Source organism: Uloborus diversus, chromosome 4, assembly GCF_026930045.1.
Source record: "Uloborus diversus isolate 005 chromosome 4, Udiv.v.3.1, whole genome shotgun sequence".
NCBI classification, from domain to species: domain Eukaryota; kingdom Metazoa; phylum Arthropoda; class Arachnida; order Araneae; family Uloboridae; genus Uloborus; species Uloborus diversus.
Genome location: NC_072734.1, coordinates 73,655,221 through 73,681,993, shown reverse-complemented (window position 1 = coordinate 73,681,993; position 26,773 = coordinate 73,655,221). Strand labels below are relative to the sequence as shown.

At 35.1% G+C, this 26,773-nt stretch overlaps 1 protein-coding gene across 1 annotated transcript in view; it reads left to right on the top strand.

The window, feature by feature from the left end:
- The window catches only part of LOC129220172 (protein slit-like), a 442,768-nt gene that overhangs the window by 157,180 nt on the left and 258,815 nt on the right, over positions 1 to 26,773 (top strand). Inside the window, exon 4 of the mRNA XM_054854526.1 lies at positions 19,183 to 19,254. Within this exon, the coding sequence (XP_054710501.1) occupies positions 19,183 to 19,254 (72 nt within the window). The remainder of the gene's footprint in view (positions 1 to 19,182; positions 19,255 to 26,773) is intronic.

Here is a 26,773-nt window from a genome sequence, read left to right as displayed (position 1 = left end):
AGGAATTTTTATATGAAGGAGATTTTTGTTCATGGTAAACATTTGAAATAAGATCAGCAGAATCACATTATTTGAGAACTAGATTAATATTATGCTATGAAATTTCATTGAATGAAAGTCAAAAGGAAAGATCAATTATTGTTAAGAACACTGAATACTAGAAACTTAATCATAGCTGTTTCATAACTTTAATTTTTTTTTTGAAAATCGTTGATAATTGTTACGCATTCATTTGTTTTTCCTACAATTTACTGCATTTTAAATTTTCAGTTTAATGTTGTATAATGAATAATTTTCTTCTACGTAAAAAATTCTGTATTAGAAAAGGAAAAAAAGGCATGAATTTTTTAAATGTACTTAAAATTCATCGCTCATTTGGAAAAAGAGTGCCACAATAGGAAATTTTTAATTTAATTTTTTTTTTCACTAAAAAGACTTCAAAGGACGTTATCTTCTTTGGAAAATAATGACAGATTTTTTTGTTCTAATATTAACCACTGGAGAGAACAGCAAACTTACTTTTCTTAAGGCAAATTGCCTGAAGAGTTCAACTTCAAACGCTTCTCCTGTAAAATTTCATTTTTTCGTATTGTGGCAGTCTTTTTCCGAATAAGCGACATGTATTAGCACATATATTTAATTATTATTACGTTTCTTTTTTAAATTGTTGATTATAAAAGAGTACTCATTCATTTGTTTACCCTACAATTTACTGTAATTTTAATATTTAGTTAGACTTTGGACGATGAGTTATCATCTTCTCTATAAGAAATTATGTTATAAGAAGAAAAAGAAAGGACAAAAAGGACATACATTTTTAAAACTTACTTAAACTATAGGGGAGGATGGTCCAAAGCGGGTAGGTCGCACAAAGAAGGTAGGCTTTCGTATGCCCCCCCCCCCCCGGTGTGTTAGCGAAGATGAATACGTGTGTCGTGTTTACTCGAACACCCCCGAGTTATTATTAGTCCCAGCGAAGCAGCAGTAAATCAGTCTGGCGTAACCAGGCTTAGAAAAAAAAAAAAAAAAAAGATACATTTCTTTAAAAAAAAAATGAAGTTTTGTAACTTGTGATTAGTCGAACACCAACTTATTTTTTTGATTGTCAATAATATTAACTTATTTTGACACTATCTACCTATAAACTACGATGGTCATTCCTTTTTTTTAAATTATTAAATTAAGATTATAATTATTGAAATAAAAAACGTGCCTTTGGGCAAAGCGGGTTTCTTTTCATTGCGTCTTCATTGCGTTCCTTTCATTGCGTCAGCACACGAGTCAAGAAATTTTAAATAAATATTTAATCATATATTTATTTAAAATTTCTTGACTCGTGTACTGACTTAGATTTTCTCTTTCAATAGGATAAGTGTAACTTTAAAAAGTTATATTTTAGGATGGCAATTAATTAGTCTATTAATTAACTCAGTTATTTCTTTATGTTTTGTAAACAAATGTGATGACTTTAAATTGGATAAGTACAACTGTTTTATATTTTTTTAAATAATGGCAGGTAGCTAGTCATCTATTTTAATCATTTATAACTTCATATTTGATTGGCAAATGAACCAAACCACAATTAGTCAAGCTTACCCGCTTTGAACTACCTGGTAGGGCAAAGTAGGTTTTTAACGTGTTTGCTAAGTTTTATAATAAATAAATATTGTGTGAGTTTGAGAAATAATACAAAACTCATTTTTTAGTTTAAAGTTCAAGAACTTTGCTAGGAAATAAAATCGAAATTGTTGCGATTAAAATTCAACAACTACAATTTTCAAGTGTTCTTCGAAAACCTACCCGCTTTGGGCCACCCTCCACTATAATTGGCATATGTATTTAATTGTTATTAGGTTTTAAAAGGAAGCGTTAATAATTTCCAGCGCGACTTTTGGCAATCGTTTTGAAAGCAACAGGTTGCTTTTGCAGTTTATGCTATTCAAAATAATCAAGCAAATGAGCAATTTTTCTTTTATGAATTGTTGATATAGGGACATTTAGGGACGTCACTTCCTATGCCATTTGACGTCACAAGCGTTTGAACTTTAAAAATTAATTAAAAAAAACTACTTATCGTATTGCAAAAAAAAATTTCACCTATGATGTTCATACATGTTACTCTATCATATAAAAATAAAATTGAAAAATTGAAAACTTCCCTTGTTTTCTTTACAATTAATTGTATTTTAAATTTCAGTTTTGTGTTGTATGATGAATTATCATCTTCTACGTAAGAAGTTATGCTATAAAGGGGGTGGTGGGAAACATGAATTTTTAAAATTTACATAAAATATGTATATTGGCATATGTATTTAATTATTATTAGGTTTTAAAAGGGAGGGCTAATATTTACCAGTGTGACTTTTAGCATTCGTTTTAAAAGCAACAGGTTTCTTTTGCAGTGCTTACTATCTACTATATCAGGTTTTACTTACTTTTCCATTACTTAAAATAGTTAAATAAATGAGCTGGAAATTTATTTCTTTTGACTTTTTTTCAACCTATATTGTAATTGTAATTTTAACTAAAATGGAAACATATCAAGGAAAGTGAGAGAACTCAAAATTTGGAGAAAACGTACCAGCTAATAATTTAAAAATCTAAATTTCATGCTCTTTCTTGACACAAAACTCGCAAAGTTAGCCAACATAAGTGGTGCGTGGTAGTGACGTAAGAACGATAGAATCAATAGTGACACAACATCAAAATTTCATAATTGAGAAGAAAGTTTTTCAAACTTTGAGTATGCATTATCCAACAAAAACCAACCAGTAAACATTAAATTATAAATTTTGGCGCTTATTGTATAAGGTTCATTCAAATGAAACCAGTTCAGTGTGTCTAACTTCACATTAGACGTTAGACAATGCCATGCAACTGCATGTATGGAGACACCATCTATTGGTAGAAAGACTGACGCATGCGCAACGTTTTCATGTTGCACGGTGACAGTGGGGTTTAACGCCGAAGAGACGCTGGTCACACAAGTTATCGTGCACTACGAAACATGTCCTTTTTTGATCACAAGAGTCCACCCAGAGGGCGCGGGGACCCATTCCTTCGGTTCACTGCTTGTCGAGTTCCTGAAACGGGGAACTACCATCAATGCCCAGCGTTTTCAAGCCACTTTACAGAGCCTTAGACGCGCCTTTAAGTCGAAATGGCGAGGCATGTTGTTTAAGGGCGTCCACATACGGCCAATGCGGTGAAGACGACATTGCAGTAGTTTCGGTCGGAAAAGCTGGATCTGGAACATCCACCGTGCACCCTTTCACCATACAGACCTTTCACAGTGTGACTCTCATATTTTTGGACCTCTAAAACAAGCTATTCGCTGACGACACACCGGATATACACTGTAAAAACGATTCAGAAACGTTTCTGGAAAATAATGGGCAGCTGATGTGCCCAATTTCTTCCAGTAACATATCTTGGAAACATCAGGAACGTTTTCCGCTGAAAGTCAGTAACCTTTCTGAAATGAACCTTGAAACTTTATGAAGTGCAAAATCTTCCCTGTTAAAGCTAGTCATGTCTCTTGAACCTTCTAGAAAAATTAAGTAGGTTTACGGTAATTGATTAGAACCTTCCTACTTTATCAAGAAGGCTCCATAAAATTCAGAGCACCCACAGCCAAAGCTTTTCAAGAAGGAACCAAGCATATCTCTTGCCTGCAATTCCTGCCTTGCAAAGACTAGCTATCAATTGACATTTTCGCTCTCATTAAGAGCTTAGTCAACCTGGACAAGCCGTAAGCAATCTTAAGCCGATATACACTCAATAAACACGCTCATTCAATCTTTAAACTGGTTGCTAAAAATATTTTCCATAACAGTGAAAAGTCTGCACGCATGCTACTTGTAGCAATTCATGAAACTTTTTTATGATAACACTTGTTTTTACGGGGAAATAGGTGAAAACGTGTGAAATCCTGAGGCCTTCCACGGAAATAACCAGTAACGTTTCGGAATTTTTTTACAGTGTAGTGGATATCACAATGGACGACGAAGTGTGTGACTGGGTTCAGTCCTGGATCCAATAGCTACTAGCTTCTTCAAAGATGGAATGCACCGCCTAGTGTCGCAATGGGATAAATGTGCCAACAGTCTTGGCAATTATTTTTGAGTTAATAAAATCTTGAGCGTCACTTTAGGCTAGTGACCAGGTTTCATTTGAATGCCCCTCATAATATTTGAAACAAAATCACAAAAAACTACTATTGCTTAGCCAGTAAATACCAACCAGTAAACAAATTATAAATTTTTGTGCTTATAGTAATATTTGAAACAAAATCCCTTAAAACTACTATTGCTTAAAACCTTGATTCTCTCCAGTGCTGTTTTTTATTTATTTATTTTTAGTTTTGTCACTTTCCTTACTGAGGTGCGTCGGTGCGATATGTGGGGATTTCCACGTGGTGAGTGAAAACGACTTACGAAAAATAATAAATGCATTTGAATCAATGAAACCAGTTCGAAATTAATAATAAATTTAAATAAATTTGATTAAACTACTATTTGATCAAATAAATTTTACTATATTCAGTATTTTTTGTTACTTAAATAAAAGTCTCAAATACTCAAGTATTTAAGTAACACGTTTAGTAGTTAGTAACAAACGAGTTTTCATGAGATGTTTGAAACAACTTGAATCTTCAACTCTGTTCTGTTTTGCTCATTCATTTTCGAATGCATTCCAGTGAGTAGGATTGTCCTTTGAAGCTTGGAATTTGGTGCCCAAAATAGGAGAGATTATGCGGGAATTCGAAAAAAAAGAAAAAAAAAAAATCTCTTTTTTTCATGATTGAAAAAAAAAAAAAGTTAAAATATCTATAGATGTTCGAAAGGGCGGCTTGTGTTACTCTCTCCTTGGAATCCTTTAAATAGGAAACAATGAAAAAATTGTGTTAAAGAACATAAATTGCAAACACTTCGGAAGTCAATGTCACGGAAACAATTTTAAGAAGATAAATTGAAAGTAATTCACTCGTTTAAGTTTCTTCCATCATTTTACATTGTTAAAAAAAAATAATAATAAAACTTTCAAATAACCAAATAAAAATATCTTTTTTTGAATTTCTTTGGTGCAAAAAGCGTTTTAAGCAAAGCTTATTCGAAACAAATTCAGTACAGATTGTATTAATGTTACCGTCGACATTTCCTCTATTTGGGCTTTCACTGTAACATATATACCTGAAACTTTCCCATAGGCGCTAATGCTGAGTTTTTTCTTTTTTAATTATGTGTTTAAAATTGAATGGAAAAATATTGTTAAGTTAAAGAATGAAGTATGGGTAGGAGGTGCCCCTTTCCCCCAAAACTACTTACCTTCTAAAGTGAAACCGTAAGATCGCTATATAGTGCCGAGGAGTGGTAGATCTTCCCATGACCCATGTGTGGTGTCAAACATGGGTCGTCTTCGTGAAAGACTGTGGCGCAAACAACTAGACCACATAAAACAAGAAATGAGATTGAAGTGAGCTTTCTAAAAAAAAAATAACAAAAAGGCTTCGTTCAAATCGGTTATCGGTCTATTATCTCACAAATTATTGCTGGAGGGAGAGGGCGAGATACACAGACCGAAAGACATACATTTTCCCATTTCAAAAGGCTACTTTCAAATAGTTCGTTTATAAATTTAATTATTTTTTATTTTTCTAAATTTTGTTTTTAGCAGAGCTGTGGAGTTGGAAGAAAAAGGGGAAATGATCGACTCTTGACTTCTAGAATTTTAGAGCCTTCAGCTCGGATTCTTTAACTGCAAATCAGTCCAAATCTGACTCCGCAGACATGGCGGAAATGAAGATTCGGAGGGAAAATGACCGACTCCGACTCTCTTGGAATTTTCACTCGCAACTCTGTTTCCTTTACCTTAGAATCTGTCCGAATCCAACTTCGAAGCCTTGGTTTTCAGAGATATTTTTACGATAATAAGTTTTATTTCAAGAGTTTTTTAAAACCATCTTTTATTGGAGTGTTGGCTAAGAAATAGAGAAGAGTACAAAAATGGATTCATCTGAACTAAAGATGTCAACCACACTTCAAAGCTAACACAACTGCCATTGACATTATTCTCGCTTTTTCCATTTTGCTTTCTAGCATTGCATTGCTATTAGCAGTACTATTTCAATATTTCATTCTGACGGAGAGAACAAATTTTGAAGAATAATATTTTGTACAGCTGGCTTCCGCCTCAAGTTACTTAGTAATTTCGTTTCAGTCAATCCTTCCCCCCATTCCGGGAGGCCTAGATAAACGTGCCCAAAATCTGCAAAAAACTGTCACCAGGTCTTCGCGCGCACGTCCATCTGATACAATCGTAAAATAGAGCCTAGCCTGTGTCGCAAGGACTTGAAAACTGTCATGAGCCTTCTGCGACGCCTGATATGTGGGGCTGGGCCGCGCGGTTGACAGTTATGAAGATTTATTAGGTACCAAGCAAACGTCGGTGGGTATGCGTGAGTTTGGTTTGCGAGGTTTCGGCTGAGTTATTGCCAGGATTCGGTTACGAGAAATGAAATAAGGACAGGACTTGGTGGTCCGGAGTTGTTATTATTTCAATAGCGTCCTCGGATCCTGTGCGCGGTTTGTTTTGAGTCGTGTCGAGTTGCTGCATTATTTTGGCGTGGGATGCAAATGGCTCTCTAAAGAGTTAAGAGTCCATATATTACGGTAGAAGGGCTTTGGTCGCATTTGTTTTAGTAAGAGATAAAAATCCCTCTTCCTTGTTTTTTTTTTTTTTTTGGTATAAGGCGTTGCTACTTCGTTTTCCGTCTGGAACTGACACTGTCCTGTGCTCTGCCTACAAAGCATATTTTAGATTTATTACCGCATATGAAATATTTGTTTGTTTTAGTGGCTCAATAACCTCGTTGGATTAAGCTGTGCCAAGAAGTTTGTCTTGTGACTTTTTTCGGTACTGAGTGCGCCAGGGGTTCAGTAATGGGAATTCTGAGGGTTGATGTCTCGGTATTTGCATACAGGGTGATTCATAGAGGACGGGCAGAGCTTAAGATGTTATGGTACACATCCGAGCGAACAACTTTCATCAGATAATGCATGGTCGGAAGTAACTCGCAAAGGCAGTGGACTGCGTCGAATGTGTTGCTGTGCAACTGTTACGAGGCAACAAGTCCTCAAGAACGATTGTGTCAATAAAGAAAATTTAATGACATGAGATTATAATAACTATTCGAAACAGTGACCGCTGGTGGTTGGCATTTGCGTATGCCATGTTTCCAACTGCGCTAGCGCCAGGCCCGACGAGAGGTCATGTCATTTTAGTCGGAAACTAGGGGCCCGTCCCTTGAGAGGGCCTGGCTATGAATCGGAGTAGTATAAACTTAACTAGTTTTATGGGGAGAGGCGGGCCCGGTGACTAAACTGATGGGGCCTACCGTGACTCTCGATGGCCCTGGCCAACACGTCTGCGAGTTATTTCCGAACGTGCATTCTTTGATGAAAGTCATTTTTAGAATGTGTACCATAACCACTTTAAGTACTGCCCATATTTTATGAATCACCCTAAATTGACTTGGAGAAACCCATATAAACTCTTATCCGGTATGCAATGAGTGTTAGACATCAACTCACAATAACAACAACTGGAGTAGAGAAATTTTTGGGTGGTCGTTTCAGTTGCCAACATGAAACCGATTTTTGTTTGACTGTCAGTGAAAGTAAGTCCTTCGCATCGGTGAATTTCAGCACAAGAATACCGTTTATCGTTCTTTTGGCAAGAAATGTTTGGCGCATTCACATAAACACGCTAATGATTGGCAGTGAAATCTCTGACCAATGGGAATGCGAAAATCTGCGACATGACTATAAAGAAAGTGACAGGACTCCGCGTAATTTTGCTCTCGGTTCCAAAAGGGAATATTATCTCCACCGGTGTGCTTCTTTAGAGATTAGAGCCAAATAGTTTCTCATTCTGTGTCAAATATAATATTTTTATAAGTCACAAACAGGGCTGTTGGTCGAGGTCAATTCAAATGTTTGTTCTAGTTACTTTTTTTGTCGAGTAATCGAAGCACTTATTTCTTTAGCTATTGGGATGACATACGAATTAAGTAATCAGTATTTTTCTTCAAAAAATGAACTGATTGGTATACAAATTGGTGGCATTAATCGTCGCGGTGATCAATAAATAGTTATTTTACATAGTTGAAATTGTAAAAAAAAAGTAAATGAGAAAGCATTGAGTTGTTGATTTCTTTTACCTTGACATCAATAAGTGGAAGTTGCTGAATTGTGATTTTATCGTAAACGAAGCTAGATTCGCTTTTTTATGTTTGAATTTGCATATCATTACTGCCTTTGTGCATGCTTTCGAAGTTCAAGTGCTAAATTAACCCTTGAACCTATTATCGGGAAATAGTTTTTTTCTGAAGGATAGACCTGTAATTATCGTGCCCGTATTTGAACTCAACAACAATTATTTTAAACAATGTTTTTCTACACCAAACAAAATGTCCTAAAATCAGCAAGCAAAAGAAAGTTACAAAACAAAGAAGAGTACAGCTAATCGTTTTTGACGTCAAAAAAAAAAAAAAAAAAAAATCTTTGCATAATGTTAGCTTGTTTTCATACTTCGGAAAAACCATTCCAACCTCCAGAACAGTAGAACATCATTTTTATTCTTTCCATCTATTATCGTCCACGGAAGATTGCACGACGCCTGCGTTGTTGCCCCTATGTCAAAATAATCTTCTAAAAAAGGAACATGAAAAAATGGTAAAACGAAAACAAACATGGCTTTGAGGTCTATCATACTATCCGCTGATTGCACTTACACAACTTTAATCAACATACAAATGAGTATGGACATAGCGCGCCAAGTGGCCTCTAGGATAATAATAAAAAAAAAATCAAATGCTGTGCTGCGTTGAGAAGCGGTGTAAACATAATTACAGCTCGTCGTTTTTTAATCCAATTGTTCTCTAATTCTGCCATCATAAATTCGTTTTTAATCGGTCGAATGCAGGGAGTTGAGTAGTTTATTCCCTGAAGGTGCGGGGTCATTTATTACTGAAAATGATTGGGTGCTATCGTCCACGGTCTGTAGAGTTGCTTCTCATCTTGTTATTTTCGTAGAGAGTTGTAACGTAAAGAGGTTTGCAATTTGGTAAAAAAAGAAGATAAGAAAAGAGCACTAAGTCGTTGCTTGCCATTTCAAATACGACTTTTTTCTATGTTTCTTGACATTTATTTTTGTTCCTCATTGCTGAAATGTAAAAACACCGCCACCCCCTCTCCAAAAAAAAAATTTTTTTTTCACTAAATGAATGAGAAATTTTTATTTCAGTACAACCCCCAATATTCCAACACATTTTTCATTATTATAAACATTTATAAGTGAATCAATAAAAAGCATATGCAATGAGCCATATAAGAGGTTCTGGCCAGGGGTCTTAAATATATATAGGGTAGACCGGGGCACGTTTACGCATTGGGTACGTTTACGCAGTGCCCTTTTTTCAAAACGAGTTATAAATGGAGAGCCAACAGTCATACCAGATTTATAAAGCCAATCCCTAGTAAATATTCTCACAAGATTTTGAGCAGCAGTCGAGCTTCGGTTGAGCATGCGGGTAGAAAAATCTGTTTTCTTCCGAGCAGAGTAAATTTTGTGTCAAACGTTTTGAAGCTTATTGTGAATAAATAATACTTTGTTAAAAACAAATGAATATATAAAAATATAGCAGAATTTTATCCTTTTTTTTGAGAATTGTATTTATATGGACCTAAAAGTTCTTAAATTTTGTTGCACATTAAAAATAAATCCAAATTTGCTGACGGGGCACGTTTATGCATTTTCATCGGGGCACATTTACGCACGTTCTTACTGTGTCTTACTTTTAAACGGACCTTGGACGCATTTTTCGCTCTGTACTTTCTCAAAACTTTAGTGTTTTCAGGTTATTTAGTTTTGAAAATCACTATTCATTTTTAATTAAGTAACAGATTCGCATCTTATAACTTACAATCATATAGTGTTGTCTTCATACCTGTTCAACTTGAACTTTATACATTATTCAGCCTGTAATACATTTTCTGTATTTTAAACATGGTAAGATATTACGTTCAAAACACTAACAGAGCCACATTAGACGTCAACATAATGCAAGGACTTATCGGTAATCCAAGTTTTTCTTCCACTAGACCTTCCACGTCGTCACATACTGACTACCCCAACTGAGACCATATTGCTAGCATCTTCTTTTTTTTCCCTAACTGATACTCCGATTAAAGATGCCCTCTGACCAGAGCAGTTAGAAGCTACAAAGAAAAAAAAATGGGCAGAACAAAAAAAAGGAGAAATTACTTTAAAATTTACGAGTTTCTATTGAAGCAGAAATATAGGACACCAAAGAAAAAAGTATGAAACCAAAACTTGCGACAGGGAAAAAGTTAGTACAATCTGTAAAAAGGAAATTAATGAACGATTCTGTTTACAAAGTAGAAAAATTGTGCTTGCATCTATTGTTTGAAAGCACACAACCAATCGAAAAAGGACAATACAGAGTTCAATGTCTTAGATGTCAAAACGGAGTCCCATGACAAGTATGCAAAAAGAAATACTTTTTTTTTTGTTAGTAAAATCTAACAGTGATGAAGAAGATGATTAAATAGTTTCTGTTTTTAATTAGCAATAAACCCGATGATTTTAGTTTAGTCGATGAAATGTTCTTTAGTTAATTATTTGTCATTTTCTTATTTTCAAAGTGTTTTAAGAGAAATAAAACATTTAAATTTGGTTGAATATCTATATCACTTTTTCCGTGGTATCATTTTTATTATGCGTAAACGTGCCCCACTCGATGCGTAAACTTGTACTTAAAAAACGTTTTTTTACGGTTGAAAACACAAGCTGAGCAACAACTGAATATACATATTCATTAACTGCTTTATAAAACCACAATGTCTAAAATTTCCTAGGTTCAAACATAAAATTAGAAAATTTATTGAAAAAAAATCATTTGTAAATGTCCCCAGTCTACCCTACACACACACACACATATGTGTGTGTATATATATATATATATATATATATATATATATATATATATATATATATATATATATATATATATATATATATATATATATATATATATATATAGTCATTTGGTTTGAAAGATTCATTTGTTAATGTTATTTATATATTTCGAAACAGCAAATTATTTTTAAGCATAGTTAAAAATTATACTTTGTTTTTACAGTGCCAGTCATATGTTTTCAAACACAAAAAGTAAAGGCCAAAAAAAGACTTATAATATTAAATTAATTTTCCCCCCTCCCCCCTTTTTTTTTGAAAGAAAAGAAACAAAACGGATACTTTATCTTCTATTGGACATCCTTATTGCAGTGCTCATTCCATGCTTGCCTTATCACTCCAACATGGAATAATTTCCAAAAAATTAAGTTCCAGAAATAGACGTAATTCCATTCCATCTCCGGTTTCCCGCTCCTACCTCTTTCATCTCTCTCCAAACTTCAGAACTCTTCGGTCTCATTGAGTTTCTTCCTATGTCTATTAAGTTTCTTCGCGATATCTTCAACAATATCCATTCGGAAGATCGCTTATAAATTTCTGCCCCATCTAGCAACGAAAATTCTCGTTCCCATTCATAAATAAAGGGCATTCTCCCATCCCGAGTTGACAAATGGTTTGAAATAACATCCATCCCCCAGCCCCCAAAAGAGAGGAACTGCCCCCTCATTTGATGTTAACCTGAGGCTCAAAAATTGTTCCAACCGCCCGCGAGATTTCGGAAACTTGTTCCCCCGTGTGTTTTCGCAGACCTTCGAATTTATGTGTTTTGCAAGCGTAGAAAGAGCGCTTTAGCAAATTACCCGAAAGGCATTCGGGGCTACTCCATATTTCTTTCCCTCGAGCGGCTTTATTTGCACATGGCGGGAAGGTTGTTGGTTTTTGCCGGATTCCATTAGGTCAAGCGGCGCAGGGGGTTGTCGTCCCTAGGTGGCCGAATCGGATATTGTAGGGGGTCGAGTTTTTTTTTTTTTTTTGTCATAAGGAATCGTTCTTTTATGGTGAATAGGTTTCAGGAGATGTTTTCGTTCACAAAGTAATATTTTAACAAATAGTAATAGATGGACCAAAATGAGATGTTTTTTGCGAAATACATTTATTAAAAAGTTTTTTTCATTCGACACTACCAAACATACCCAGCGTTGCCTGGGTCAGTAATGATATTGAGAAACAGTTAATACTTTCCTTTATTTATTTTTAGGTGTGCCTCACGGTTTCACCCGCGTTAATAAGACAAAAATGTAAAAAAATATTTTAAGTACATCACGCTATGATATATATATATATATATATATATATATATATATATATATATATATATATATATATATATATATATATATATATATATAGTAAAAAAATTGTAAAGGCCCTTGATTTTTCAATTAATTAATTAACGCGGGTAATAAATGCTGAAAATCATCCCATATGCAGCTGGGTTCGAACCCGAGACCCTGCGGTTGTTGGCCTTGCGCTTTACCGACTGAGCTATTCGGGCAACAAAAGTTCGAGCTATTGATGCAACAAAAATTGCATCTTGATTATTATTAATTTTATTTAAATTTATTGCTGCTCCACTCCTATTAGTCATAGCCTGATGTTATATAGCCAATAGCCTTCCTCAATAAATGGATTATTCAAAACAAAAAGAATTTTTCAATTCGAATCAGTAGTTCGTGAGATTAGCGCGTTCAAACAAAACTCTTCAGTTTTATACTAATAGTATAGATTAGAAGTGTAGCTACCCTCATTATCAGCAGTCTTTTACCTTTCATGCATACCTTTTACCCTTCTTCAAGAAAACCTAGCATTCTTGAAAAAGCTATAAGTATTACTTCCTTTTACAAAAAAGGAAGTATTGTATTCGCGAAAAAATTTTCATTCAAAAATCGACCTTAATTTCCATTTTGCTCACCCACGAATGAATGTTGATTTTTTTTTTTTTTTTTTTTTTTGACTCGACCACACGTGGATAAGTGCTTAAGAACATATAGACACACGAAATATCCATTTTGACGATAATTACAACGAGTTTTCTCCTGACGTCTGTACGTGCGTATGTATGTCGCATAACTCAAGAACGGTATGTCCTAGAAAGTTGAAATTTGGTACGTAGACTCCTAGTGGGGTCTAAGTGTGCACCTCTCCTTTTGGTTGCATTCGGGTGTTTCAAAAGGGGTCTTTTGCCTTTTTTCGGGGTGAAATCATTGTTAATTTCGATGTGAACTCAAGTGGTGTTATAAGTTGTCGGACACTTGGCGAAATATCGCCAGTCTTTTGGTCCCCAAGTTTTGTCCATAACTTGACGACGAATTTCGCAATTTCTTTTTTTAATTTTTAATTTGGTTTCAAATTGGCCACTGTTGGTGATATTTAGAGAGTAAACTATTCAATCACATTAAAATTGCCAATATGTTGAAATGACATTGAATTGGAGTAAAAGGAAGTCATGTGATGCACATATCAGCTCATTTTTTTCAATATTTTAATGGTAAGGTATAGATTCGAAGCAATGTCTCAAATATGAAAAATACGAATTTTTGACTTTTTTTGCTGCGATTCTGAAATATGTTTGAAAAGTACACTTGGGAATACTTAATCCTTTAAAATTAAAGAGACTTGATCCAGGATCAAGTGTCCGTTAATATTCTTCACATAAGTATATGGTATGTATTCTACTTATTGTTTAACAGAAATGCAGTTGCCTTACAGCTAAAGTAAAATCCCATGTTAATAGCGAAAGCTTAAAAACAGCTGACGTGGGAAAAGTGTTACCACATTATAAAAATATTACCACACCAACTATTGAATCTACTATTAAGTGCTGTATTATGAAATGCTGTAATTTAATAAAATCGTTCTTGAAATTCGAAAATTACAGGGGTCTGTCCAGGATTTTTCACAGGGTCCGTTTTTTGTGAAAAATCAAATAATTTTGTGAAAAATGAATTAATTTTGTGAAAAATAAAAAAATTTCGCAAAAAAAAATTTTTTTTTTTTAAACGAAATTTTAGAATTTTGAGATGGCACAAACTGCATCAATTAAACTTAAAGTTGAGTGTTTTCCTCTTCGATTTTTTTCTGATATTTGGTGGCGGGGGGGGGGGGCATCGCTCTTTCAAGTATCAATATTTATCTACCATTCTACATTATGTTAAATTATACTAGATATATTTCTGTACAGTACTTAAAATAATTGTAACAAAAATATAATTAATAAAATAAAATTCAGAATAGGGTTCAGCATTCAACTTTTTGACCCAAGACACTCTTAAAAAGCACAGAATTTCGTTTAAAACTTATAAATTCCGTGATTTTAACAAAAATAAAAAGATATTTCAATTGTTTACCTCTTAACAAAGCGTAATAATCATTAAAAATTCGAAAAATGGGATTCCCATAGCGGATGCAAAGAGATCGCAATTCTCAAAGTGAAGGCATCAAAAGTATAAAACGGTTTGTAAAAGAAATATTTTTGATAAAATTATTTTAAAATTGCATTTTAGAGTCCTATGATAAACATATCATTAATATTTGTGGACACAGTTGACCCAAAAAATAAAATAAAATAAACCATCTATTTAGCATTTTAATTTTTGACTCATAACAGAAAATGGAATTTTGCTTTAAAAATTTGAAATGAGAGTTCTAACAGAAATATAAAGAGACTTTTCATTTATTTGAATCCTAATAAAGCGAAGTTAGCTTGAAAAAAGAACAAAATATGATTCTCATATCGGATGTTAAAAGATTGCATTTTTCAAAATGTAGACATCTAAAGAAAAAAAAAACGGTAATTAAAAGAGTTTATTTAAAGTTAATCATCCTTGTTAGCATCGAAAAATCAAAACCCATATAATTTTCTCCCAAAATAACAATTAAACATCGCACGCACCGCACCCGCACAGTAAAAACGCAAATATTGACAAGCTGGCAAAATGATGAGAATATTTTCTAATCAAGTCATTATAAAGGTTCAACGCCAGACGCTAGGTGGTGATAATTTTGAAGTTGGTAACACTATGTGAAGCGATCATATTTTTTCCACACCCTTACTATCCCTTTGCAGTTCTTAGTTCATTTCGCAGATATATATTATTATTGTTTATTAAATCATGAGCGGAGAAAAGTGCTTACCAGAAAAGTTTCAGAAAAGTTTACAAAAACACCGCTGCTAATTAGCTGTGATAAAACAAACAACCATTATATTTATTTGGCAGTAGCAATTATTTTTCGCTTGCAGGAGCATCCCAAGAGTGCCGATTTTTTTTTTTTTTTTTTTTTCCAAAATTAGCCTATTTTGTATAAGCTGATCCCTATAATTTGACTTTAAAAAAGGTTCCAAAAATTATCGGTTTACACACAGAAATATGCGTTATTTTGCTTTCAGATTTGCTCCTTCAATAAACAATTTGACAGATCCGATCTTGTTTAACAGAATTTTGTGAAGGGTCCGTTTTGTTTGATCGGGATTTTGTGAAAGGTCCGTTTGTTTGATCGGGATTTTGTGAAAGGTCCGTTTTGGTTGATCGGATTTTTGTGAAGGGTCCGTTAACGGACCCAAATATCCTCTGGCCAGACCCCTGAATTATTTTTTTTTCCCTTTTCATTCGAACCACTAACTTTAGTGGATTATTGATGTCCATTTGGAAAAAATTCTATAGCTTGCCATTAAAACACTAATTTTGCTCGTCACTAATAAAGTTTACTTAAACGTTCAGATATTTTTTCAAATTTATTTTTTAATTAATGCTGATAAAAAAGTATGAGTTTTTTTTAGCAATACATAGTATTTTGAATTATAGAGTTTTCTTTTTTCATGATTATTGCAAAAATATTGGCCAAATATCGTAGAGATTCATTAGTTGTAGTAATAGCTCCTTTTCAATTTTTGGAGCGTCTTTAACTGAAGTATGAACATTTTGAGCCACAACCACTTCTTTTCATCATTTAAAAATATTCTCAAATCCCCAAAGTGATGTGCTTTTGAAGTATTTGTGAACGTTTTTTGCAACCTTGGAAAGCACAATTGCTGCGTTTTAGTTCAACTTTCAAACGCGTCATGCTATCCCTCGCAAAGTCTACCGAAACTATTGATGAATAAAATATGTTCGGCATAAAAATTTCAGACGATTTCTCTTGTGACCGAAACAACCACTCCCCGAGATATCCCTCCCCTGTAATGAAGTCACATCCATATTAATTAAACCCCTGGCACCCCCCAATCGTGTTGCGTAAAATCTCTCCTCTGAGCTGACAGATTGCAGCACTCTATCAAATCACTCAATCCAGGAGAGAATGCCGTTCAGGTGGACAAATCCTCCTGGGGAGGAGGTTGGTGGTGGATCACTGTGGATCAGAGAACGTGGAAAGGGGGGGGGGGGGCAGAATAACTACGGTGTTTTTATTATATTGTTCCCTTTCGTGTAATGGCATCCTACGGACTCCCCTGTGTCAACCTCGACTGGGAATCTCGCAGAGAAGGTGGCTTTTTATATATTTTCCCTTCTCTCCTCTATTTACCTTTTAGGTTGTTGGTTTTGGGTCCGCTGCACTAGGGAATGTGATACAGACATTGATAAATTTTCGCTCGCACTTTGCGCTGTTGTAGACGCGATTGAATGGATGTTGGGAGTCAAGCTGGCAAGGTAATAGCCAAACTTCTGCTATGCGTGGAGGAATGAAATATTGTATTGTTTCTGTTTTTGCAGTGAGCTTGTTATGAGCGATTCTCTTTTTAAGAAAGATACCATCTCCATAAGAATTTACCTGTTCATGGTATTATTGTTTCGGAAATTGACACTTCCATATTTGGAATTAAAAAAACAACTTTTTATCATCCTTCCATATTTGGAATTAAAAAAACAACTTTTTATCATCCTTCCATATTTGGAATTAAAAAAACAACTTTTTATCATCCTATTGACCCATTGTTATGTTAGTCTCAATACAATGGTTTTTCACTGATTGCCGCTGATGCGCTTCAAACACTCCAGAGATTTAAAAGTAGGGTGCTAAAAATCAAGAACCATGCTTCCGATGGAACGCGTAAAAAAAAGTCCAGACCAAAAATGGCTTTCTAAAAAGGTTTTTTGTTTCTTTGTAAAAAGTAAAGCAAGTGTTGTATTCAAGAAAAATTTCCTGCTCAAATTTAAACCTAACTTTAGATTTTAACAAAACCTGAATCAATTTTGACCATTCAAAAAATCAGTAATCCAACGTCATAAAGCACAAAAATTGCAAAAAATTGCAGACACGTGTTTCGGTGTTATAAGGAACACCTTTTTCAATGCAAAGTGGTGTGAGCTTCTGGATGAAAAGTCATCCGAGAAAAGCAACCGTTATTCGTTATCAATTTTGACCATGTTTGTTGTTACGTCTGTATATAGGTATGATGTCTACGTGCAAGCATATTGCATGAGCAACCAAAAAATTCCATGTTGACGAATTTTGACGTGATATTTGTACATATGTACGTATAAATCAAAAACTGTTAATCATACATAAGTCGTACGTAAGACTAAGACAACATCTAATTTTGCGCTTTCATAAATTTTCTTTTTGTTACATTCTGATGTTTTAACAGTGCCCTTTACTCGTTTTTGTGACAAATTAATAGAAATTTTAATTCATTGAGTCGTTGTCCGATTATATAGTTTCGAGCGCTTTGGCAAATGTTGATGAGACATTCAGAGCAATTCTTATCCCGGTCGAACTTCTGCTGTAGTTTTCGGCCAATCAAGTGGACGAAATTGCACCCGACTCATCGATCTATTATGAAGTTCGCAATGCGATTCATCCTAAAACAATAGCAAGTTAATAAAGGGCGTATCAGAATCGAGTTAATAATTCCACGACTTTTTAGTGACAACCAAGCTCGCGAATTGGAATATCGGTTAAAGAAATAGCCCGATTTATGAAATAATTTCTCAATGTACCAAACCGTTGTAGTTTGTCATTTTGATGCCGGATAATGGAATGAAATGCTTATTAAAGTAATTTTTCGTGGCAAATTTACTTTCCATTTAGTGGGCTCAATTGTAGTTTATTTTAAGCAGCGCAATATGTTACAATTGCAACAGATTTTAACTTTAAGATGTCAAAGGAATCATTTTTAGTTTTTGAAAGAAATGTAATATTTAGTGTGAGATAAAATTAAATAGTGTGGCTCTCAAACAACATTTTACTCTTCTGCTATCATTGTTTTCGAGTTGTTTTATCGCGCCACTTTATAGAAGAGAATAACCAATTTAGAATAAGAGATAATTATATTTTACGCTAGTGGTATTGATGCCACATCTAAGATTTTCGTTGCTTTAGTTTGAATTTCAATTGTTTGTAGATTTGCGTTTTCCTTCAGCAATAATATCTACTTGATAATTATTTGCAACTATTTATTTATAATTATAGTGCTTCTTCTTACTATCTGGCCAGTGCCAGGCTACGTTTTCAACTTCGAAAATCATTCCCCTCGCTAACAATTTAAGAACTTTGGAATAACAGAATCGCAGTGTACAAATTCGACTAATTTAATTGTTACAGAAACAAGGAAATTTGCTAGTAAAGATTATTTTTGACTAATAAGAACGACATTAAACGCTTTGAAATCCTTTTCATATGTCACGTTTTATTCTCTGTTTGAAATGAATGTTTCTGCTGCTGTCCATTAAGTACCTATGGAATCTCAAAAAATCGATTTCATCTCCGTGCTCTTCATACAACTGAGACTCCACTGAAAGGCTGCTGAAAGCCAAAGGTGGCTTCTGGCGGTTTGTTTGCCGGGAAACTAATACTCTCCCATAAAACTGGTTAAAATTACACTACTCTGATTCCAAACCGGGCCCCCAATAGGGCCGGGTCCCTAGTTTCCGACTAGTCTGCATTGGCCTTTCGTTGGCCCTGCTTCACTATATGTGAAATAGTGAAATGATATGTAGTACAAAAGGGCTTAAAATGACATTAAAATTCACATGCACTCATGTTACTCGATTGAGCTCTGTGTTCGTTTTCGTTTCAGAAGCTGCTCCAATGTTTTACAGTTCCGATTTGTAGAATGTTAACTAGAAAGGAAAAGTCTTACTACATGTAATAAAAAATATTAATATCAACATTTTTCTTTTATTTCAGGAGGCTAAACAACAACAAACTACGAAGTTTGCCAGATCTTCTGTTCTCGACGATGCCAAATCTTTTGAGACTGTAAGTACTTTGTTCACATTCACTTTGTTTTTATTAATGAATTGCTTAAAAGCTACCTTTTATCATAGCAGGATAATTAGAAGCTGCTTTGAGGATCATCTTCATTAATAATAAAGCTCAAAGTCTATCTGGATATCGGGATCTCTGTCTGGATCTCTGTGACGCGCACAGCGCCTAAACTGTTCGGCCGATTTTCATGAAATTTGACACAAAATTAGTTTGTAGCATGGTGGTGTGTACCTTGAAGCGATTTTTCAAAAATTCGATTTTGTTTTTTTTTTATTCTAATTATAAGAACATGTTACCCAGAAAATTATCATAACGTGGAAGAGTAAATTACGAAATTATCATAACATGGAACCGTAACATGGACTAGCAAATAGCCATAGCAAATTGGCGAGAAATTCATCATCCATTATCTATAAATATGCAGGCGAACCAAATGACCTTTTCATTTTCTACTACGGGCAAAGCCGTGCGGGTAACACTAGTATGTAATTAAAATTACAGTTTAGACCATTTACTATTTAAACTTAGAGTGCTTCTAACCAATTTGCCTTTTTACATTTCGTTTACAAAGAAATTGAAAATGACTTTGAAGAGGTAATATAAGTGATTGCACTAGTGAATGCAAATAATATTTTTTCTTGATCCTTGGGTCTCATTTCGTCCTGCTTAGCAGAAAAAAGTACTTAAAACGGTTCTACTTCGACTGTCAATGATCTTGGAGCTGAACGATGCTTTCTTCTTATGTCTGCTATGATGAAATAGCGTGTTTTGCTTCTTGACTGTGGTTTTTAACTATCTCTATGTTGATCCACAATCAAGAAGCAAAACAAGCTACTTCATAACAGCAGAAATAAAGAGAAAGCGGTATTTAGCCCCAAAATGCCGGACGTGTCGCTACTTAAATAACGACCGAGGGATTTATTCCCGTTAATACAAGGAGTAACTGACGTATTTGCAGTAAAATGAGTAGGATCCATTGGGTTCCTTTGGATCCTATGACTATGTATGACCCTTGTGAAGTTATCAGGGATGTATTGGTTCCTTGAGTTGCAAAATCTCATTTATATATTTTGCATTCTGGCTTTCCTTTTTGCTTAACAATTTCTGATTGAGTGTATTTGTCTTTTCACTACATCATTTTAAAGTTTCCCCTGTGTCCCAAATGTAGTGGAGGCTAAATGTCTCCCTAAGCACTTGATTCAAAGCTTATTAGGACTATCCTTTAGAGGAAGTTTCTGAGACCTCTCTCTTGGCCTTTTTGAGCATCTCACTCATGAACCTGGTCTAGCATTGCTAGATCAGGTGGATTAGCACCACCACCATTGAAAAATATGGATACCTTCTTGAACTAATGCTACCTAAGCACATGGTACTAAACCGTTTTTTTTTTTTTTTTTTAAAGTATATTGCTGTTCGATATCTTAATTACGGAATAAGGTAATATTTAGACGTTTTTTGGTAAACTGTGATATGAACTCGGCATTTTTCCTATTTAGTGTAAATATTCATTGGCAAATCAGGTGAAAAGATATTGAAACGACAGGTACTCCTCTTAGAGTTAAAAATTAATTTGATTGTTGCATTAAGTCAGAAATCAAAATGACTGATGTTTCCTAAACAATGTAATGAATGTCCTGAAAACGATTAACCTAACTGAATAACAGTAACTGGATATCCCTTCCGGAACGTCGAACGAGCGGAGGAAGTGAACAAGTGGTATTTTCGAAGTTCGTGACTGACATAAAACTCCCAGGGTGTGCCCTTCAGACCGTGAGATTCTCTTGTCTCAGAACAAAAGAAGAGGTGGATTATTTATTTATTTTTTGCTCAGCAGTTTGTGCAACCCACGTGTTGAGATACACACGTGCTTTTGATTACTTGCGCGTGACGTCACGCCTTATGTTCTGGTGGAGAGAGTAGATGAAACCCAAAATTTCGAGGTAGTTTCACTTTGCCATTTTTCTTCCATTAATCGTCCTAAATCTGGTGATGGGCGACCCTCATTTGGGCATAAAAACCCTTTCAGAAGTTTGACATCCAATCAGAGAGGCAGGAAGTTCGTTACGCCTTTCGACAATGCAATTTCATTGTTTCTACTTCAGTCATTAAAGGAATATCCATCAGGGTTCCGCTGTGGACGCGGACTGATTTTTGAATAAAGTTGTCGGAGCCTGAATCGGTAATTTTTCCTCCATGTCCGCTACTATGACAGGCCTGCGGAATCGGAGTCGGACTGATTTTGGAGTAAAGTTGTTGGAGTCTGGAGTAGATCACTTCAAAATTAAAAGAGTTGCAGTTTGACTCGGTCATTGTCTCTCTGAGTCCGTTACTCTGCCAGGGCTTCAAAATAAGAGTCGGGGCCAAAGTTTTATAAAATTGGCGGAGTCAGTGATGTTCCCTTCGACTGCTAAGCTCTGGTGTCAAAAGTATCAAGTTTATATGCTTCGTAAAAAACAAAAATCACTTAGCAATGTATTTTTTTAAAACTTGCAAACATGTTTATAGTTACATCTAAACTTTTACATTTTAAAGGTTTGGCATTCATACATTCTGAATACTTTTTTTAGGCGTAAGAAGTCAGTTGACTTTACTAATTTTAGAGGATTTATACTCGTTCATCTACGGCAGGGTTTCCCTATCCATAAACTATTATTTCCCGAATAAGCAAATGCAGTGAAAGAGAAGCTTTTGATATTTATGATCCATTCCAATTATGTTTTAGCGATGCACAAGAAAAGAAGGCCTTCACAGTCTTAAAAAATTAAAATATTAATAATAAATGACAAATTCAATAAAAGTAACAAAATATTTATTCTGCAAAATTTTGAAAGTTAGAGTAATCTTAAAATAGTATCATTCTAAATTCTGTATTATTAAGATTATCTAATCAAAGGTCACCGAATGCAAGTTTCAAACTGTTTCAAAGAAAAAAAAAGTTACTATAGACATAGCGAAAACTTGTGGCAAGCTTCAGCTTACAAAAAAAAAAAAAAAAAAAAATAAATAAATAAATAAATAAAATAATAAAATTCATTGCTTCATAGGGGCCACCGACATATTTATATCTTCAATCGCTCACATTAAATATCATCACGAAAATCACAGCTAAATAGAGAAAAACACAAATGAGCTACCAAAATATGTTGTGAACAGAAAAAAAGACGTTAAAATACAGTGGGAGACTTCTGAAATGTTGTAATGAATATGCGAATCAGTTGTTCTAAGTAAACAAGTAGAAGTAATGTGAATGTAAATAAACTAGATTCAGGAGGTATGATATTTAGAATTTAAAAAAAAAAAAAAAACTGGTAAAAAGATTGCAAAGTACACCACATCAGTCCAAAATGTAAAAAGTTCTTTTTATTGGGGCCGCAAACAGCTTTGTATTCCAAATGAATAAAAATACTAGGCTCAACAAAGCAACCAAAGCAGTCCGGTGGTTTTGGAAAAGAATAACTGAGGGTGGGTTTTGCACATTAACCATAATTAAAATAAATATCAGAGGATAGCCAAGAAGGGGTTCCTCGAACCTTGTTCTTTTATTTTATATCACCAAAGGTAGCATAGAAGAGTGTTTTTGAAACTTTGATTTTGGAAACATTCCGAGGGAACGTTTTCAAACCACAATTGCGCAATTAGGACTTCAATTGCGAAAAACTCCGGGGGGGCAGCCCCCCTGTCCATCATTAAAGATCATCTGAACTTTCGATAACGGGCATCACTTCTAAACAATTTCTGGAGGAGAGATTTTGAACCTCTCTTCTCATAACATCAATTGGAGATCATCTACAATTGTGTTTCTGGAACTTCAGGTTCGAAAAATTATCGGGCCCTCAAACCTTTCTTTTCAAAACAGTACCAAAGATAGCCTAAAAACTGCAGTTTTAAAACTACAATTTCGGCAAATTTCCGGGAAGAGACTCCCAGAAAACTCCTCTATTTAATTTCGAGATCCTTTAAGAATTCAATTTCGAAAATTTCTGGAAAAAACTCCATCTCTTCTCTCCTTTGCACCACCAAAGATCGGCTAAAACTTCGTTTTTAGAACTATAATTTCGAAATTTTTCTGATGAAGATCCCCTACTCACCCCCCCCCCCCCCCGTCATAATAGAAGATAATCTGCATGTGTATCTGTAAAGTTTCAACTTCAAAAAATTACCGGCAGAGGGCCCTCGAAATCCCCCTCCCTCACGCTATAAAGATTGTGCAAAACAGCGTTTATAAGACTACAATTTCGGAAATTTTCCGGGGGAGAAGCCCCAAACTCTTTATAACTAAGAGAATGTTACACTTACGATTAGGTTTATATTGCTTACACTTCAATCTTGTAATGACATCCTCCTAAACCAGAAGCTAAAATCTCTTTCTGTAGAATGCGTTAAAAATCAAGTTCCCGCCAATCTCATACACTCTCCAAGTTTTTGACCTTGCAATGTGGCCCCTGCATTTGTTTTATTTCTTTTTTCTCCTCCCATTTTTAAAAAACCCTTAAAATTACAAGATTATTTACAAAGGGGGGGGGGGAGTTTACCCCTGAGCTACGGACCGGTTTTGTGTAATCGCCCGGGCCGTTTTAACGGTCCAGTCCGGCCCTGCTTCCTTGTGAGTCTGGTTGCTGGGCCACCTCACTGATAAAACGTATAAAGCATTTACTACTCTGATTCCGAGTCGTAGTTTCCGACTAGGCTGACATGGCTGCTCGTCGTCCCTGATTGAGGAGTACAAAGCTGATGTTGTTATTGTTTAAATTAAACCTCTTTCCATTCCATTACCTAAGGTAAAACAGTGATTTCCAGGTTCAACTATTTCTAGATGCTTAGAGATCTTAGTGAAGAAAAAAAAAATAATTTGAATTTTTACATCTGGAATTATATTTTTCGCAATCACGTGTGTGTGTATGTATGTAAGCGTGTGTGTTTGTGTCTGTGTGCAGGCATGAGTGTATGTAGATGTGTGTATGTGTGTGTATGTATGCGCGTGTGTGTAGGATATGGACGCAACCTGGAGGCGGTTTTCGCAAGAGGAGCAGCATCGTGAATCCGGTCGACGGTGGTGCTGCAGAGGGAGGTGGGAAAAAAATAAAATCATAGGAATTCAAAGCAGTCAAATGAGAACAATAAGCAATGTGATTGCTCAAAAAAAGAATTCAACTTTTTCTCGCACTCTGAGCTGAGTTCTGAGGAATGGGATTTCTGAATCCTTAAATCAGCTGTAAACATTCACGCAAAAAAAAAAAAAAAAAAATATTAATTTGAATTTTTGGCATCTTGAATTCACATTATGTTTTTCGCGATCATGAGCGTGTGTGTGTTTGAATGCGCGTGTGTATTTGTATAGGCGCACGTGTGTGTGTTTGTGTAGGCACATGTGTGTGGCTGCGCGTGTGTGTGTATGTATGCATGCGTGTGCGTGTTGTGTATGAAGTGCTGTGTGTGTACGCGCGTGTGTGTGTAGGCGTTCGTGTGTGTGTGTGTATGTATGTAAGCTTATGTGTTTGTGTCTGTGTGCAGGCATGAGTGTGTGTATGTGTGTGTATGCGTGTGTGTGTAGGATATGGACGCAACCTGGAGACTGTTTTCGCAAGAGGAGCAGCATCGTGAGGCCGGTCGACGAGACGGTGGTGCTGGCAGAGGGAGGTTGTGGGAAAATAAAATCATAGGAATTCAAAACAGTCAAATGAGAACAATAAGCAATCGTGATTGCTCAAAAATGTGTTGGCAAATTACCTTTAATTTAGCCCGCCAAAATCCTTTTTAACGTTATTTACAGGTTAAAAACTAACTAAATCACTGCTTTGAAGCGTAATGGTCAATGTCCAATACTACAACTCAATTTAAAATTTTATTTTTATTTTTTTACCTCCAATCAAACATGACAATGTTCTACCCATATTTATTTATGTACTTTTGTACACATTTTAACATATATTTTTTATCTGTTTTTGTAATCCTATTGAACTAAAACAGGGGTGAACTGGTGCTGGAACGCACTGGAAAAGGTTCTGATATTGCTTTCAGGAACAACAAATTTTCCTTCCCGTGAAATTGGTCACTATTCAGAATTTAACTATTTCTTGTTGGTGTACTTAAAATTTACGGAATTTTTAAAGCTGACAAGTTCTTCGCCAAAGCAGCAAAATGACATAGAAAAAGATGGATGCATAAAAGATGGCATCATTCAACCTCTTAAACAAAACAGGTATGATAAAAATATCAAAGAGGCTCATTTGCGATGTAGGCAATCCAAAATAACTTAATAACTTCCCTTCTCTACTATAAACTCCATTTTCACATCTAATTTTCACCGAAATTATCTCCGATTAACCACCCACGCAAAAAACTCCTCAATCTTCAGCGCACCTCCGGAGGAAGGAAAAAATCCCTATTTTTCCCTCCCGAGGTGTGAGAAGATAAAAGGCAGTTTGACCCTTTCGTATCCCGTTCGGTTTTGGATTACTGTCCAAGTTTCGGATTTCCAAGAACACTGACCTGCCTCCAGCAAGAGTTGGGGTATTAATCAAAATAAATTATCATATTAAAATCTAGGTTTCTTCTTGTCATACTTTTCAAATTTCGGCGTTTGTTAAGCTGTCATCACTCGTTTGAGAGCTTTTGAAGGCGATTTCAATGGCTTTTCTTTCACATGTAAATAAAAGTGACTTACGTTCTTTGTTTACCAGAACAAAAGGCTTATTTGAGGACTCGGGAAGCCTGTCTCTGTGTGTAGGGGGATTGATAGTTCTTTTATTCATGATAATGTTAGAGAAAACGCTCAAGTGCATTAAGAACACAAGCACGCGCTTTTTTTTATTCAATAAAAGTACTGCTGAGTTTGTCATTAATAATGAAAGCCTTTTTTCTGAGTTTGAAAAAAAGGATTTGAATTTAAGTGATCTTTTAAAAAGTCAGGGACAGCGCTATAGGCGGTCTCGTCCAGGGCTACGAGGAACATTTACATTTTTATGTAACTCTGTAGTTCACCGAAAAGAAAGAAAACCGCACGAAATAAAATTTAAAAGGAGAAAATACAATATACAGGTAGTTATCAAAATAATGAAAACACTCTGTGACAACTGTGTTGGGAATCGCTACTCTGCCGTAAATGTTCTGTTAATAAAGGTGCCTTCTGACTCTAATCACTCACAATGGTGAATCCAGATGGTGATTGAGTTCTGTGGTCACTTTTGCTTCTATTGTTCGCTTTTTAGACATTACAATCTGCTTCAATACCCGTCGGTCTCTTTCACTGAGCTTTTTTTTTTCGTCCACTATTTTGCTTTGCTGAGCTTGTCTTGCCGCGCTGTGTGTGTATGCTGTCATGACTTTAGATACTGTGCCTGTAGAAAAGCCAAAAAGTTGAGATGTTTATGTTACACTTGCTCCAACTAGACGCGCTCCAACAATTTGGCCTCTTTTAAAATTTGAGAGGTCCGACATTTTACGCGCTTGAAAAAAAATCCAAAACTTCCAGAACTTAAATTAAGTCACCATATACTACCAGAATATGTAA